The following is a 15,523-nucleotide window of genomic DNA, read 5'->3' on the forward strand; positions in this document are numbered from 1 at the left end:
TGAGTCTGCGCCCTAAACATTATCTACATCCATTCGATGCAGTGTCAAAGCTCTGCTTGTCAAATAAACTGACAGTTCACATGCTGAGGTAGTCTTTTATCATTCTTCTCCCAGCAAGGGATTATGGGAAGCAATACCAGTGTTGTTTAATGTTTTTCCTCAGATAACTCTTAGAGTGGTCAGAGAGCTGCTTCCTGTTGTACGTTGATATGTTGAGGCTATTTATAGAAAGTGTTAAATGTGGACTGCAGCCAGTGTGCCATGGTGCACACCATAGACATATTCAGTCACACACACTAACACACAAACAAATGAAAATGCCTTGTACAACAAAAGCAATTTTGACAAACTCCATATTGAAATTTAATTAAAAAATAATTGCTGCTGAAACAGATTGTTTTAACGCATAAAAGGAACAATCGATACTGAGTGCTGTTAAAACACTCTCTGCTTTTAGTCCCTGCTGTGCTAACAAGAATTAGAAAGTCGCTCAATAGTGCTCAATTAAAGCATTCAGTCTTTTTTCTTTGATTTCTTTTTTCTGGTTTTGTAAACAAAGTTTTAAAGAAGAAAATGGCATTGTGCCAGCCAGGATACGGTGTTACGACTTTTATTTGATCAAATTATCTTATTCCTTCTTAACAGACTACACAAAAATGAACATAAAATCATAAAAATCATAAAACGAGCCCAAGAAAGTCACTTCAACTCCAAAAACTAGCAGTTATCAACCTTGTTAGGATCAATTAGTGATGCAATATACACATTTGGCTTATTTATAAACTTCTAGAACATTTTTTTTTAATAGGAAGCCGGTTGGCCCTTGACTCTATGCACCTGTTCTCCATTTTACTCTACTGCGAATTTGCCCACCGCCTGTAGACAATCAATAACTCAATTAATAAAGCCATTCAGTCACCATTACACATTAGCAAGACTAGCCTCGCCACTATGGCAACTCCTGGTTGACATATGGCTAATAACTCTCAGCAGGATGAGAGTAACAATAAAGAGCTAAGGACATAATTGTATAATATATACGTTATTTCATTCCTTTTCCACCGAATATGGCTAAAACACAGTTTTTCAGCTTTAGTAAAATAAGTTGAAGATAAGATGCCACAATCGGTGGAACAAAATCAAACTCAAAGTTGCATTCTCTACTCTCTAAGTTCATAAAAATAGTACTGTGCTGGTTCCGTTCCGTTCCATTCCTAAAATAAATAATATAAATAAAATATATTTATAATAAAATAAAATAAAGTAAAATAAATACACACAAAAGAAATCTGCTTTATTTGCAATTTTGAAAAATATATATTTTTAAAAGTGTATGTTTTAAAGGGGTCATGAATTGGGAAATCAATTTTTTTCTTGATCTATTGATTTGCAAGATGTCGATGTACTAAAAATACAAATTCAGAACAGAAAACGTCCTTGTTTTATTGAAATGAAGCTCAGAAAATGACTCGTTTCAGATTTTGTCAAATTCGTTAAAAAGTCATTATTACACAACGAAAGACGGCCTCTACAGAAGATCAAATCCTGCTTCAACATCATTGCCTCTTTAGCCCCTCGTACATGTCATGTAATAAATACGAGACAGACACAAACAAAGGATTACTCCAGCAACAAAACCATAGAGATGCCTCTGAGGACTACAAGACATTTTGAAGTGCCAAGTTGTGGAAAAACACAGTCTTTGCATTGACTTTCTTGATGATCCTAATATTAACAAAGCATGGATGACTTTTACTCTTACCAAAAAAAGTTCCAGTCAGAACGCTTCTGACTGTTCGCTTCATTTTACTGCGGCTTCATTCTTAAACAAAACATAGTTTCAGGCTTTTCAGAGAGACTGAAAATAAGAGATGATGCAGTGCCGACTACATTGGATCCGACCAAGCGTGCCACACGAGTCCTGAAAAGTGAAGCCAAAGCGTCTCGATCGCCCCCAGATGGCTGGATGCAGTATAGGTCATAAACCCCGCCCTCTCCATGTAATGTAATAGGACATAAACAAACTAAACAATCAAATTACACTTCAAGTTTCTGTCATTTTAGGCAGTTTTTATCATGCTGATGTTAGTCCAAGTGTTCGTTCTTTAAATACGTTTAGTTTTAATTAGTTATTTGATGCTTTACGTTATGATTGACCGCTTCTCTCAGCTTCTTTTAGTCACTGAGGTTCACCAAAGGACTTTTTTCAGGAACTTCGGGAGGAGATTGGAGCTTTATACATTTCCATAACTGTTTATTTCATTAAAAAGTTTGATTGGTTAGGCAGGAGCAGTCTATGGGCGGGACCTTGATATCGTTCGCACTCGCTACTGCGCAGACTCAGGCTCCAAGTTTCTACTGCGCAGACTCGACACTCAAGATGTCAGTGCCATATTTGGACACTGGCGACTTCCTTTACTACAATGGAAGAAAGTGAAGGTGTGTCCTCCATCTTTTTTACAGTCTATGGATCCAACAGTAATGTCGCAACACACAAGTGTGAGTAGCAGTGTTTTCACCATGTGTTACTATTGCTTTGACTGATACAGATCGTTTGATATGTGCTGAGTATTTATATTGTAGAACTGCAGTCAAACTGAATAGTTGTGATTTGTGTTCTTTCCTTTGCTTCGGCATCATGTAAGAAATCATGTAAAGAATGCTGCTTTTGTTATTGATTTTATCTAAGCCATTCGCTGTAATACTGAATAAAAGCTTCACTGAGCGACATTTTGTCATCAGTAAGCCATTACAACAAATTTCATTTTATTTAGAACAATACACCGCAAATGACAACACGTTTTTCCCTTTATCGAAAAGGATGAACTATGAATAGCCTAGTGTGACAAACAATGCCACATTCATTCATAGCTCAGTTTACATGAAAAGCCTTAAGTAATCCTTTGTCAATTATTAACTCAGAGCACAAACTTATTTTAATATGCAAAACTGTTACCCAATCACAGCAGTGGGCGTTTACTTCCTAGTCTTGAATGCGGCGCGCCCATCAAATAGGGGTGTTCGAAAGAGAGGGTCAAAAACAGGGTAGACAATGGCTTATTACTTCTAAATTAGGATGATTTTTTATGTAAAATTCTTGAAAACATTATAAGTGGACCTCAGAGAGTTCAAGTTTATGAATTTTATGAAAAAGCAAAATAAGAGAACAAGCAGGCTACTGGCAAGAGAACTGACACAAGCCTGTTGATATGTAATCCCTCTTTCCAACTGTCTGAATAAATCAAATTCATTCTCACATCAACAATATCTTCCCTCACCTGTTTGACAGTATTCAGTCTGATGCACGTTTTTGCCTCGAGCATGACTCTGGGAGCAGCTCGTGTTTATTTGCCTTCAGACAAATTGGACAGTTGTTCGTTTTTGGAGGCTTTCCACATTCAAAAAGTCTTAGACTCTCACAGATTCCCAGCAGACCAGCACAGGGGAGACAGTGCCATTGAGCAGGGCTTTTGATATCACTCCCTTTATTAAAGCAACCTGTGCTCCTCTGGGGTTTTTAAATGCATTAATCCTTTGTCCATATCTCTAAATCAACAGTCTAACAGGAGACAAAGAGGACGCCACAGGGTTTTCAGAGAGCGAGAACGGGAGAGAGAAAGGGGAAAAGAAAAGTGACTTCTAAAAATACCCTCCTCAGTTCAACTGCTCTGTAAATAGGCTCTATACAACCTGTCAGTGAAACCGTTTTGGAGCACTTGTTAAGAGGGACATGGTCACCTCATCTATTCCACTTACAGATACAGTTCAATGGACCAATATATACGCGCACACCAGAAGAGGCACTTTTATTTTCGATAATGAGTGGCAACTATACTATCGCCACAGAAAAGGTAAAATGCAGTATCTATGGCAACAGTGAAGCTGGGGAAAATGGCTTCAATGTCTTTGGATTGAATTTTGATTGATTTGATATCACTTTTCACACTCGGTCTTCTCTGAATCTGAGCTTAGTTGAGCTAAACTCATCTGTCACAGGACAGATCGTATTCTAAACAATCTGATTTTGCTCACAAATCAATTATGTGGTTGACATGATGCTTATTTTTTTTTTGTCCATATCAAAAATACATTAAAAAATACATTGAAAACAATACATGTCATACATGCATTTATATATTTTATGTACATTTATGCATTTAAACTCAAAAGAAATAAAAGAAAAAATACTTTTTTCTGAAGGGGGGGGGGGGGTTATAATGTATAGATAAATATCGAAAATATCTCACAAAGGATGAAAGGGAAAATCATATTGAGCAGTTTGGCATAATTCTGCAGACATGCAGAATGCGCAGGAGGGGAAAACAAACAGGAAATTACATCAAAGGAAGACTGAAGACTTAAAGGGGTCATGAATTGAGAAATCAACTTTCCCTTGAGCTTTTGATATATAAAACGTCATGGTAATATAAGAATATCCTGTAAGTTTCAGAGCTGAAAACTTCCCTGTTAGTCAAAGAAAAGCTTTTATTGACAGCTGACTCAGCAAACGATCAATCTGCGAATTTGCTTCCTGTGACGTCAGTGAAGCACCGCCTCAACCGAAGGAGAAGAAAACCTAATTCTGTGGCCCCGCCCACCGATTCACGCATGACATGTAATAGATAAATAACATAGGCCTACATGGAGCTGAACCGGATCGAATATTAGGAATGAGGTGGAACTTTATTTTTAATGAAGTTCCAGCTCACGTAAGACATTGAGCGTTTGTTCGCTTCATCTCAACGCGGATTTGTTTGTAAATAAGAGACTGGATTTGCAGACAGAATTAGATTTAAAAACGAAGCTGTGCCTTCTATATTGGATCCAACAGGAATGGTGCAACACACTTATGTGAGTAAAACTTTTATTTTTTTCTATATGTGATAGTATTGCATTGTTACAGATCGTTTGATATTATTATGTGTACATGTCTAACTAACCATAATTAACTATAACTTACAACCCATTTTCCCTCCCAAGGTGTCAAAGTCCAAAGCATGGTCAAGTGTTTTCCGCGTCACAATAAAGACGCTAAAGGTACCCCTAGGCGTCACTATATCGACGCGCTGAGTGCTCCATTAATTTCAATGAGAAACCTTTGGCGTCGTACACAGACGCACGCGTTGGGCATGGGAACGTTATCGTCATGATGATCATATATTTTGCCATTATGACATGTTGGACTGTGATTCTCAATTTAATCAGCCAGCATAATTTTATTTACGCTATCTAGACACGTTTTAACATGTAACTCAACCCCATTCCATCCCTAAACCTACCCATTTGTGTGGTATAAAACACAGATATAACAGGCAGATACGACTGCATACACAATTTATTCAAAAAGTACAAATATTCCAAGGCGAAGCGATTGATTTGTGTGAAGGAAATCCCCAAAAGCGATCAGCGTTTCCATCCGCAGAAGATCATGAACACATTCAATTTCAAACATTGCAGCCCGTTACGTCAGTTTTCATAGTGAAATTGCGTTGGCTCTCGTGTGTCTTGTGACCGGTTGCGTCATCCTAAAGAGTTGTGTGTATTATTTGAATGAGATATGAATGAGTGCGTTAACGGAGGGGCGGGATCATCATCTCAGCGATTAAAACATTAAGATCAACTCTGTTCTTTACATGAAGACATCGTGTGACTTCAGAAGACTTGGAATGCAACATTACTACTTTTATACTACTTTTATCAGTTAATACTTTTATACTGTTTGTGGTCGGTTTTTGTGACTGTACTTGTATTTGCCTGTTATGTGTTTTATATTGTTTAGGAGTGGGTAGGTTTAGGGTAGGAGTTGGGTTAGCTGCTCCAAAATATAATGTTACTATGGTTTTTACATCAAAAATTGTCATAATTTAGAAACAAATGGCTATTCCCTACCCTGATTTTAGCCCTCTGATATTTGAACACTCTGTTTGAAGGGAGACTGATTATGTCTGCTGTGAGACTATGATTGGCTTACATCTCTGCATATGAAATAAGTATTACATGTGGAACCCTCTCGAATACTTTTACCACATTTTTACTATTACAGCTGTCGAAATTAATGAATTGTTTCCAGAACAGTTAGCACAGCCTGATCTTTGAGCAAAAGTTTTTGGGCAAAGCCAGTAGTCACTGGTAAAAATGTATGGTACAACAGCACTGACGTGATAAGGATGTTTGTTAAAAATAAACTGGAAACACTTTACAATAATGTTGTATTAGTTAACATTAGTTAATGAATTAGTTAACATGAACTAACCATGAACAACACCTCTGTTCAGCATTAGTTAATCTTTGTTAATGTTACTTAATAAAATTACAGCTGTTCATGGTTTGTTCATGTTAGTTCATATCTGTTAACATGATTTTAATAAAGTTAGTAACTTTAAAAGTGCAGTTCATTATTAGTTCATGTTAAATAATGCAGTTAACTAATGTTAACTAATGAACCTTATTGTAAAGTGTTACCAATAAACTTAATCCATTTTTCTCTGACATCGGGATCCTTCGACAGCTTATGCAAAGATGATGTTTTTCCACAGCCAGGAACAGCACAACGTCTGCGTGGCATTGCATCTTTTTATCATCACAATCTTATTGTAAACAACTACTTTAGATCCACAGTCTGCTCATGGACTGAACACCAGTGGACGGGGCAGTAATGCGATGATGTAAAAGTAGCAGTTTGTTGTCTTGCTCCAGAGGCAGTCGTATGCAAATGATTGTGCCCCTGTGACGTCCCATGCCACTTTGGATCAAAGCTAAGCTTTTTACAGCTTGATTATATAAATGCTTTTTTAATCGATGACGAGGACGTTTTAAGTTATGGAGCTTGCAGGATGCATTAATGATACAAAGACCCCTTGCCATGACCACCTTAAAATATTAGATCATTTGACTACTTTATGACATGGCAATGATATTCAGCTTGTGGTACAAAACGCATTATTATATTTATGAATTAATGATAAATACTCAGAATAATTCAAGTAAATTATTATTAATATATGTGGACACTCGCAAGTATTCAAAATTACTGTTTTTTTTCTTTTCGCATGGCAGTATAAATCACAAACATAAAGTTCATGGACATTCAGTCCCCTCATCTTTAATGTTTCCCTTTAGTAGGACTGATAAGAAACATTAGAACATAATCCATCACTTGCCTAATATGCTTTGTTGCCATTTGACCCCTTTACTTTGAGTTTTTACTGTGTGTATTTTACTGAGTGTGCTTTGCCATTGTGCTGGCAGCCAGAGGACTGTTTTATGGCCTCTTCTGGATGAATGAGCTGCGTGCTTTTTTTCCAGGTACTCAACGATGACTCTCTCTTACAGACGTTGATGCATCTGTGATACTGAATGAGGAACTGAACTGGAATCTTGTGCTGGGAATCTTATCCTCTGACCTAAAGGACATGGAGTCTGCGTATGTTTATATGCGAGGCAGAGGGCAAAAGGTGACCTAGTTTAGTTTCATTTCATGCAGCTGCTAATCAAAAACGCTTTCTCAACAACAGAGGGAGAGAGGGAGGGGGGCAAAACAACTGCGAAAAGAGGAAGTAAAGGTGGGGAGGAGGGCACAGCGGATGTACATGAAGAGAAAAATTACACACGAAGAAAAGGAGAAAAGTGAAAAAAGCTGAGGGAAAATAAAGTGTGATGGAGTGAGTCAGGAGGTGAAGGCAGTTCATGTGAGCTGCAGGAGACAGGATCATGGGAGAAATGAGTGATGAAGGTGGAGAAAATTAGATTGCACTGAATGAAACAGGAAACCAGAAAAACATTTGCTTTGGTCCTTAATGAACTTATGAAGAAATGCTTTCGCTGCTGCTCTCCTCTTACAGCACTTGCCAAGATAAATGGAAGAGGAGCATCATGTTAAATAAAGAATTATTAACCAAAATAAAACATGAAAATAGTCACGGTGGTAGAGAAACTGAAAGCAACAAAAATAATGCAAAACAATTAAGTATTTGTCTTGTTTTCCAGTAAAAAAAATATCAAAAGTTCCTTAAAAGAAATACATTTACTCGAGGAGCAAAATTGCATTAGATATCAAAAACTTGTTTTCAGAAAATACATCATCATTTAACACACTGGAAAATAGAATGAAGCATTAAGCTTACTATTTTATTTATTTTTAGGTGTATGCTACAAAAAAGTTCTTAAATGCTTGAAATAAAATTGGTTAAAAACATTTTTATATTATATTATATTAATTATATAATATTTTATACTATTATATTATATTACACATATTTTACAGCTGAGGTGCAGAATTTATATTATACATGTAATAAATTCAAGATATTTCTATGGATAATATTTTTTATGAAAAATGTATTTAATAACTTCACCTTGTTTTATGGATTTTTTTATATTTTTAATGGAAATCAAGACAAAGGCACTGGTTAAGAAGGTGCTTTTTTGTTTAAAAGCTTTTTACCAACTCAAAGAGCATCATTAACTCAAAAACTCAACTCAACATCATTCAATGAGACTCTGAAGTGCCCTCCATCCTTGTACCAAACCTTTCATTTTAAGATAAAACAATGCAATTACTACAACATTCAACCTTTTGATAGAGACAAGAGGGAGCAATAAATTTCCTGACAGTCCAAACTTGAAACAACCAGCCTTCAAGGTGATTCACATGAGCTATAATGTTTACAAATATGCCTTGCTTATCACTCATTCCAACACAGCAGAACTGAAAAGCCTGTTAGATATAGACTTTCTTCTCACGGAGTGCTCATCTGAGCTGAAGAACGGGACAGAACGGATCTAGAGGGAATAAACACGGCGACTCCAGTTGGGCTGTCTCGCAGTGATGTCAGTAACCATGCCAGTTATCGATAAGATCTATGCAAATGGAGCCACACATGGCACCTGCGAACACAAATCGCATTGTGTGCATGGTTCAGAGCAGCACGGCACCTGCGTAAAAGAGTGTGTTTGAATGTGTGTTAGTGCGTGCCTATGCGGTCAAAACGGTTTTAAATTAATGATTAGACAAAGTGTACACTAGGGCCAGTGTTAGTGATAATCATGCCAGTTGATATAGAGCAACACTGCTTCTGACCAGACAGCCACTGGAGAAGCCTTTAGTAAATGATAGCTGAGAAATAGTTTTGCGGTTTCCTCCTCTGAGATTTACTTCTACATATGATCTGACCTGGATGACCCTGACAAGGGGAGTTTGGTGAAAACTATACCTCTCTCTCTGTTTACTCTCTCTCTCTCTCTCTGTTTACTCTTTGATTGTTTAACCGAGCTGTATTTGCCTTTGAACTCGTTGTACATGGTCTGGTACACAGGAGAGAAAAATTATATGTGATCTTTTTAATATCTTAACGGTTTCTCCTAGACAGTACTGAGATTAAATAAAAAGACCCCAACAACCTCACGTAGAGTTTGAGAAGACTAGAGTTATTATTGTTAACTAAAACTAAAATAATTAAAAGCATTTATGTTAATTAAAGGGGGGGTCTAATGCCATTTCATGCATTCTGTCTTATTTACACTGTTAAAGAGTTAGATTCTCATGCTAAACATGGCCAAAATGTTTAAAAAAACAATGAGTTGGGCGTATGATAGAGTATTTATGTGCCAAATACACTCCTTCAGCATTCGAATAAGTTTCTGAAAGTTTTTTTGTTTTCGAGTATGGCCCAGTATGACTTTATAAAGGGTGGCAATTCTCCCGAATGAGCGCATGAGCTAGAGCACGCCCATCAAAGAGCTTAATTTGGGTTACAGAAGCCGTCGGCAGCGCTGCCATTATATATTTATACCACAAAATCAACAACGTCACTAAAGAAGTGTGTTTTTGGTTGTGAAAGATAACCTTGTTCAGCTTCCCAAATAAACCAGCATTAAGGAAACAGTGGATGCAGTTTGTTTTCCCGGAGCAGTAACAGAGTTCTGCAAGTGTGTTTGTTTGTTCGCGGTCATGAGTTGAAACCGCAGGCGGAGAGTGAAACTGCATCAAATGTCTGTGTTTTGCTGGCAATCGGCGCGTGAGTGCATATAATCTTAACAACACGAACGTATAGTGAATCGAAAGTTATCCAGGGATAATGTCAGGATGTGTGTGTGTGCGTGTGTGCTCGGCTCGGCTCGGCTGTTTTCGGAAAATAATCGGTACAGTGTATCTGTCTTTTATAAATATGATAAAACTAAAGACTCTACAGAGGATGCAATACTACTCTAGGTACTCAAGATTAACTTGAGACTGGCAGAAACTGTGTGTGTGTGTTATGTACCCTTTAAACTTAAATTAAATGAAAATTAGAAATGTAGCCAACTAAAAATTGAAGCACTAAAATTACTGGAAAAACTAAAACTAAAAACTCAATTAAACCTAAATAGTAATATTTAGAAAAACAGATTACAAAAAATGTTCATAAAATGAAAACTAAAAATATAAAAAATAAAATTCCAAATATTAATACAAATTACAATAGTATATAAAAAACATACTACAATAACACTGTTCTCAACGTCTCAAACTCTGCTCAGATTTGTACCAAACGTACACCAAAGTCTGTTATTAAAAGTCTCATACATTTCTCATCATATTTTTGCAAGACCAAAAATGTAATCCATGGTTATTCTATAGCCATGCCGTCCCTTGACTGTACAGTATATCAACAATTGGCTCATATCATGTCATTTCTCCATCAGAAACAGTTGAGATAGCTTAATGGCACATAATTGAGAAATCCGTCAAGTGTCCTGAGCCATGAATGCGCTATATTGCTTTGGGGCATATGAGGAGGGAAGCTGGGAAGTTGTAAACGAGAACATCCTCAACTGAGCCACAAAAAAATGGTCCTTTACTATACACTGACCCAATTACAACACACTCTGGGACGACAATAAATGTATGATGTGTACATACAAAGACCTAGATAGCCATAAACGTGGGTCAACTAGAGCACGCCGGCCAGATCTGAAATCACAGGTCAAATTAGTGGGTGGGAAAAAGAAAAGTTCACCCACCGCTCCTTCTCCCTCTCTTTCTCCTTCTGCCGTCTGGACTTGTGCAGTAGTCCGATCAGAATGACAGCAGCTCGAATGCCGGCTTTTTTGGAGTTCACTCTGGGTTCAGGATCCGACATGCTGTCCGGCCAACACTCCGTAACACACTTTGGACCAGGACCGCCCTGTGCTATTGTGGTATGACCAAGCTCTCTGCCTCTGGCTGAGGGACTGAGAATATACATCTCCGTCTACCTCTCTCCTTCTCATGCTCGCTCTCTCTCTCTCTCTCTCTCTCTCTTCTCCTCTCACTCGCTCCTACACCAGTTCTCATTGCCTGCCCCTGTCTGGATCTGATAGGCAGAATAGAACGCAGGCCCTGCCCTCTTCTCACCAGCCCCTCCCTCTCAATCCCTCTCTCTCTTTCCACTCATTTTCCATCTGCTGTGTTCCTGGACTGCTCGCCTTTCTGTTACCAGACCTTTCCGCACTCGTTCAGTCAAAAAAAATCTGTCCTCTCCTGCCCTCTTCACGCAACTATGAAACACAGTCAGACTTAATTGTATCTTGCATCTTTCTGATTCCCAATGTGACCTTTTGTTCAGTATTGAAAGAGTTTCTATCACTCTATCACAACATCCTTGACCCCTTTTCCTATGTTCTATGGCATTTCTTACCATCACAAAAAGGCTTTCAGAACATTCAGGTATACAAAGTATATTCCGGTATATTAGCGACCTTCCTCCAATATCAAAGTAAGAATTTCCATTATGTTTCAGTATATTTACGTCTACATGTTTGCGCGTTCCACAGTCCGGTTAAAGGTGCGTATTGCGGTTTGCTCCCTCCAGCATCTTGTCTGACCTGTTCTTCGTTTTTCTCTCCTGTCTCTGTTTGTCTTTCATCTTCTCTTTCTGTTTGCCTTTTCCCACTGCAGGAAGTTACTCCCTCTTCTGCTGTCTGCCTAGTGTGCAGGGTCGGACTCTTTCCATGCATATCTCGCTCATTGACGGATTAATGCATGGGCCTGCTGAGCAATTGCCCCAAGGAGGTCTATAATACCTGGAGAAGGCTATCCGTTAGCATTTCCATTCATCTCAGTGGAAGTTGCTCAGCAGGTGCAGGAACCCCTAGAGGTTCTGTTTTGAAATCTACCTTTTTTTTGCTCATGGCACTTCATGGCACCACACTGAATAAAAATAAAATATATTATTATAAATATAATAAAAAGAATTGTATAATTTGGGATGATGGTTGGTCATTAACACCCAACATCAACACTGGTTGCCCAAAGCTTGTAGTCAGAGGTACTCTTTGTGTCTAATAATGGCCATAACCCACCCAGGTTTTTTGTTCTGTTTACAAAAGATTAACTACCCATGTCTGCAAAAACAGATGGTTCTTTGACAACTAAAATGAAAGCTAAAATGGAAACAGTGGCCAGCTGGTCCTCTCTTAATCAATAAGGATTAAAGTCGACATCAAATCGAAATTGACTTTCCTGTTTACTTTCTTAGAATGCATTCCTTGTCTTGGTCGCACTGTTCAAATAAAAGCATTTATATTCATAATCCTTCATTATAGAATTGTTCTGCCTGTAAAACAACTGTACTCGACTGACGTCACCAAACCCTCTTATTTTTCAATTCAGCTCCATCAACCGTGAACTTTTCATGGTCCAATCAGTTCCACATAAATACAATTAAGTAACTTTTACTAGTTGAATATCTGGTTTCTCTCTACAGTTCAAAAGTTTTTTTTTTTTTTTTTTAGAAATACTTATCATGCATTAAATTCAACAAAAGGTACAGTAAAGACCTTTATAAATGTTACTAATGTTATAATGTTTCCACAAAAATATTAAGCGGCACAACTGCTTTTAACATTGATAATAATATATGTTTCTTCAGTAGCAAATCAGCATATTAGAATGATTTCTGAAGTATCATGTGACACTGAAGACTGGAGTAATGATACTTTGCATCACATGAAGTAACTCTTCTTTCAAAAACATCTTACTAACCACAAACTTTTGAAGTGTAGTGTATGTTAAAATTAAGACGTGATTAACATATATTGTAAAGAAACCAGGTTTCACGTCTTAATTTTAACAACCCAGTTTACTTAAGTAATTTAACATACACTACACTTCAAAAGTTTGTGGTTAGTAGACTCAAAAAAAAAAGGTTCTATATTGCACCAAAAATGGTTCTTGGCTCGTAATCATAGGGGAACCTTTTTTAGTGCTATATAGCACCAATTTTGGTGCTTCAGTGGTTCTTCAGCGGTTCTTCAGAGGTTCTTCAGCGGTTCTTCAGAGGTTCTTCACCGGTTCTTTGACTAAGGTGCTATATAGCACCTCTGAAGAACCGCTGAAGAACCACTGAAGCACCAAAATTGGTGCTATATAGCACTAAAAAAGGTTCCCCTATGATTACGAGCCTTTTTTTTTAGAGTGTAAGATGTTTTTGAAAGAAGCATCATAACTCCAGTCTTCAGTAATACATAATCCTTGAACTGAACTTCAGTCCTTACCAGCACTGGTTCAATTAAAATATGTTTACTCTGTAAAAAGTATATTGTAAGTCTATAAAGTTAGATATTGTATCTTAACAAAGTAACTATCTATTACTATGTTATATGTAGTAAGATAGCTACTGCTCTCTCAAAAGTGCAAAAAAATGAATGTTAATAAAAAATTTAGCTAAGAATATGACAAAAACAAGCAAGCAGCTGCAACAACAAGTGCTTCAAAAAGCCCATGTACCCCTTCCCCAGACTCAGGCTCTGCCATGGTAACGTTGCTTCAGATTCTCCAAATCTGCCACCAGGATCCTCATCCCCACGGCAACCCTGAGCTTCCTCTGGGGAAGGGGCAGGTTGACAAGCAAAGCGAGTCATGTGATCAATGGGAGAGATGTGGTATCTTGTATCTGAGGAGAGGTACTGCGAAATGAGTGTATGAGGTGTCTGGTAGGGAAGGTGAACCTTTTCCTCTCGGCTGAGCTGTTAAAAGAGTTAGATGGAGAGCGAGAGATTCAGAATGGACACAAAGTGAGCAGCCTTTCAACAAAAATCCATGAAGATCCAGGCTGAACCCCTCAGAGAGACACAAACACAAATGCATGAGCAAACACATCCCCCTCTTCCACTCCCTCATCTCCTTACACACATAAACATGACTCCCACTGTCCCTCAGCATATCACACACACATAGTGTAAATACCCTATAGGAAATCACAAATTCTTCCCTTCCAAACATCTGTACAGTAGCTCACAGCAACACATCCCTCACACATTTCACTGCACTTCACATGACATCCCTGTGGTCTTCTTCATTCAGGTGCAAAAACACACTTTGGCCACTCACAAGGGGATGTATGGCCCGAGAAACATCTCCAGTGACAAAAGAATGATGGCAAGTTACAGCAAATAACCTGCAGCAGAGCGTCGGTCATCTGAAAACTCGACACCAGTGAAGGCTAGACACACACGCATGCTAACATGAAGCTCAAACACGAAATCAAACCCTGAAACTCAGTTGAAATCTTCACTGTTTCTGAAGTAAAAGCTTCTGTAAATGCTGAGGTAAGTAAACTCAGAGTAAAATCAGACTCCTCAATTACATGGCTATATCATGTAACATATTTCTACTGTTGGCTAAAAGCAATGTTAGTTTAAGTTAATATTAAAACTTGTTTCTAGATGTGACAAAACTTATGTTCCGCTGAAGTAAACACGACCTTGTAAGCGGAGAAAAACAAAAGGTACAAATAGGCTAATATTAGACAATAAACTCCTAGCATAAAGAATGTTAGACAGAATTACCTTATCCTAAATAATATTAGACAATAATGTTCTAGCATAATTAACATTATCTAATAATAGGCTATAGCATAAATAACATTTTCCAATTTTTTTGCTTTATTAAACAATATCATAGAGCATAACATTTGCAAATCATTTCCTAGCATAAACAATGTCAGCCAATAATATCCTAGCATGCATAATTATCCAATATCTTAGCATACATGATATTAGTCGACTGTCGCAAAAATAACATTAGTCAATATCCAGGCACAAAAAATGCTATCCGATAATATCCTAGCACACAATGTTTGCAAGTCTCGCCTACATTATTTCCCACATTCAGAATTATTATTATATGTTTTAAAAACCTGTTGTTTTAAAGAGAAAGTGAAGGTGACTAACACTGAACCAGACTACTAAAACACAAGGTTTTAAGGTTGCTATCAATCCAGCTTCTGTCTCAAGCTCACAAACACTAAATTTATCAAAACGAGAGTACAGCAGATAGGTCTATTAGCCAGCCAAGATAGAAATGCGTTGACGTTGTATGAAGAATGAGACAAGACAAGACAAGGTGACTGAGAGAGCAGCTGAGTATAAATCCAAGCCAAACACTGCAGACAGAAATAGCCGAGCACCGCACAGGAGAAACATGTGGCCCTGGAGCCAAGCCCAGCCAAGCCAGAGCTCCTTAATGAGCACAACGCTATATCAGTGTGTGTTTATACACTTT

At 37.7% G+C, this 15,523-nt stretch overlaps 1 protein-coding gene across 4 annotated transcripts in view; it reads right to left on the reverse strand.

Annotated features, from left to right (window-relative positions):
* The window catches only part of rap1gap2a (RAP1 GTPase activating protein 2a), a 100,408-nt gene that overhangs the window by 43,266 nt on the left and 41,619 nt on the right, over positions 1-15,523 (reverse strand). Inside the window, exon 1 of one of the 4 annotated variants that reach the window (XM_079823100.1) lies at positions 11,002-11,312. The exons of 2 other annotated variants lie outside the window; for them this stretch is intronic. In XM_079823100.1, coding sequence (XP_079679226.1) covers positions 11,002-11,225 — 224 coding nt within the window. In that variant the 5' untranslated portion in view covers positions 11,226-11,312. Of the gene's footprint in view, positions 1-11,001; positions 11,313-15,523 lie in introns of those variants that run through there. One more of the 4 variants, XM_079823099.1, reaches the window with a different exon arrangement.

Source organism: Gobio gobio (assembly GCF_949357685.1).
Source record: "Gobio gobio genome assembly, chromosome: 8".
In the NCBI taxonomy this organism is placed as follows: Eukaryota; Metazoa; Chordata; class Actinopteri; order Cypriniformes; family Gobionidae; genus Gobio; species Gobio gobio.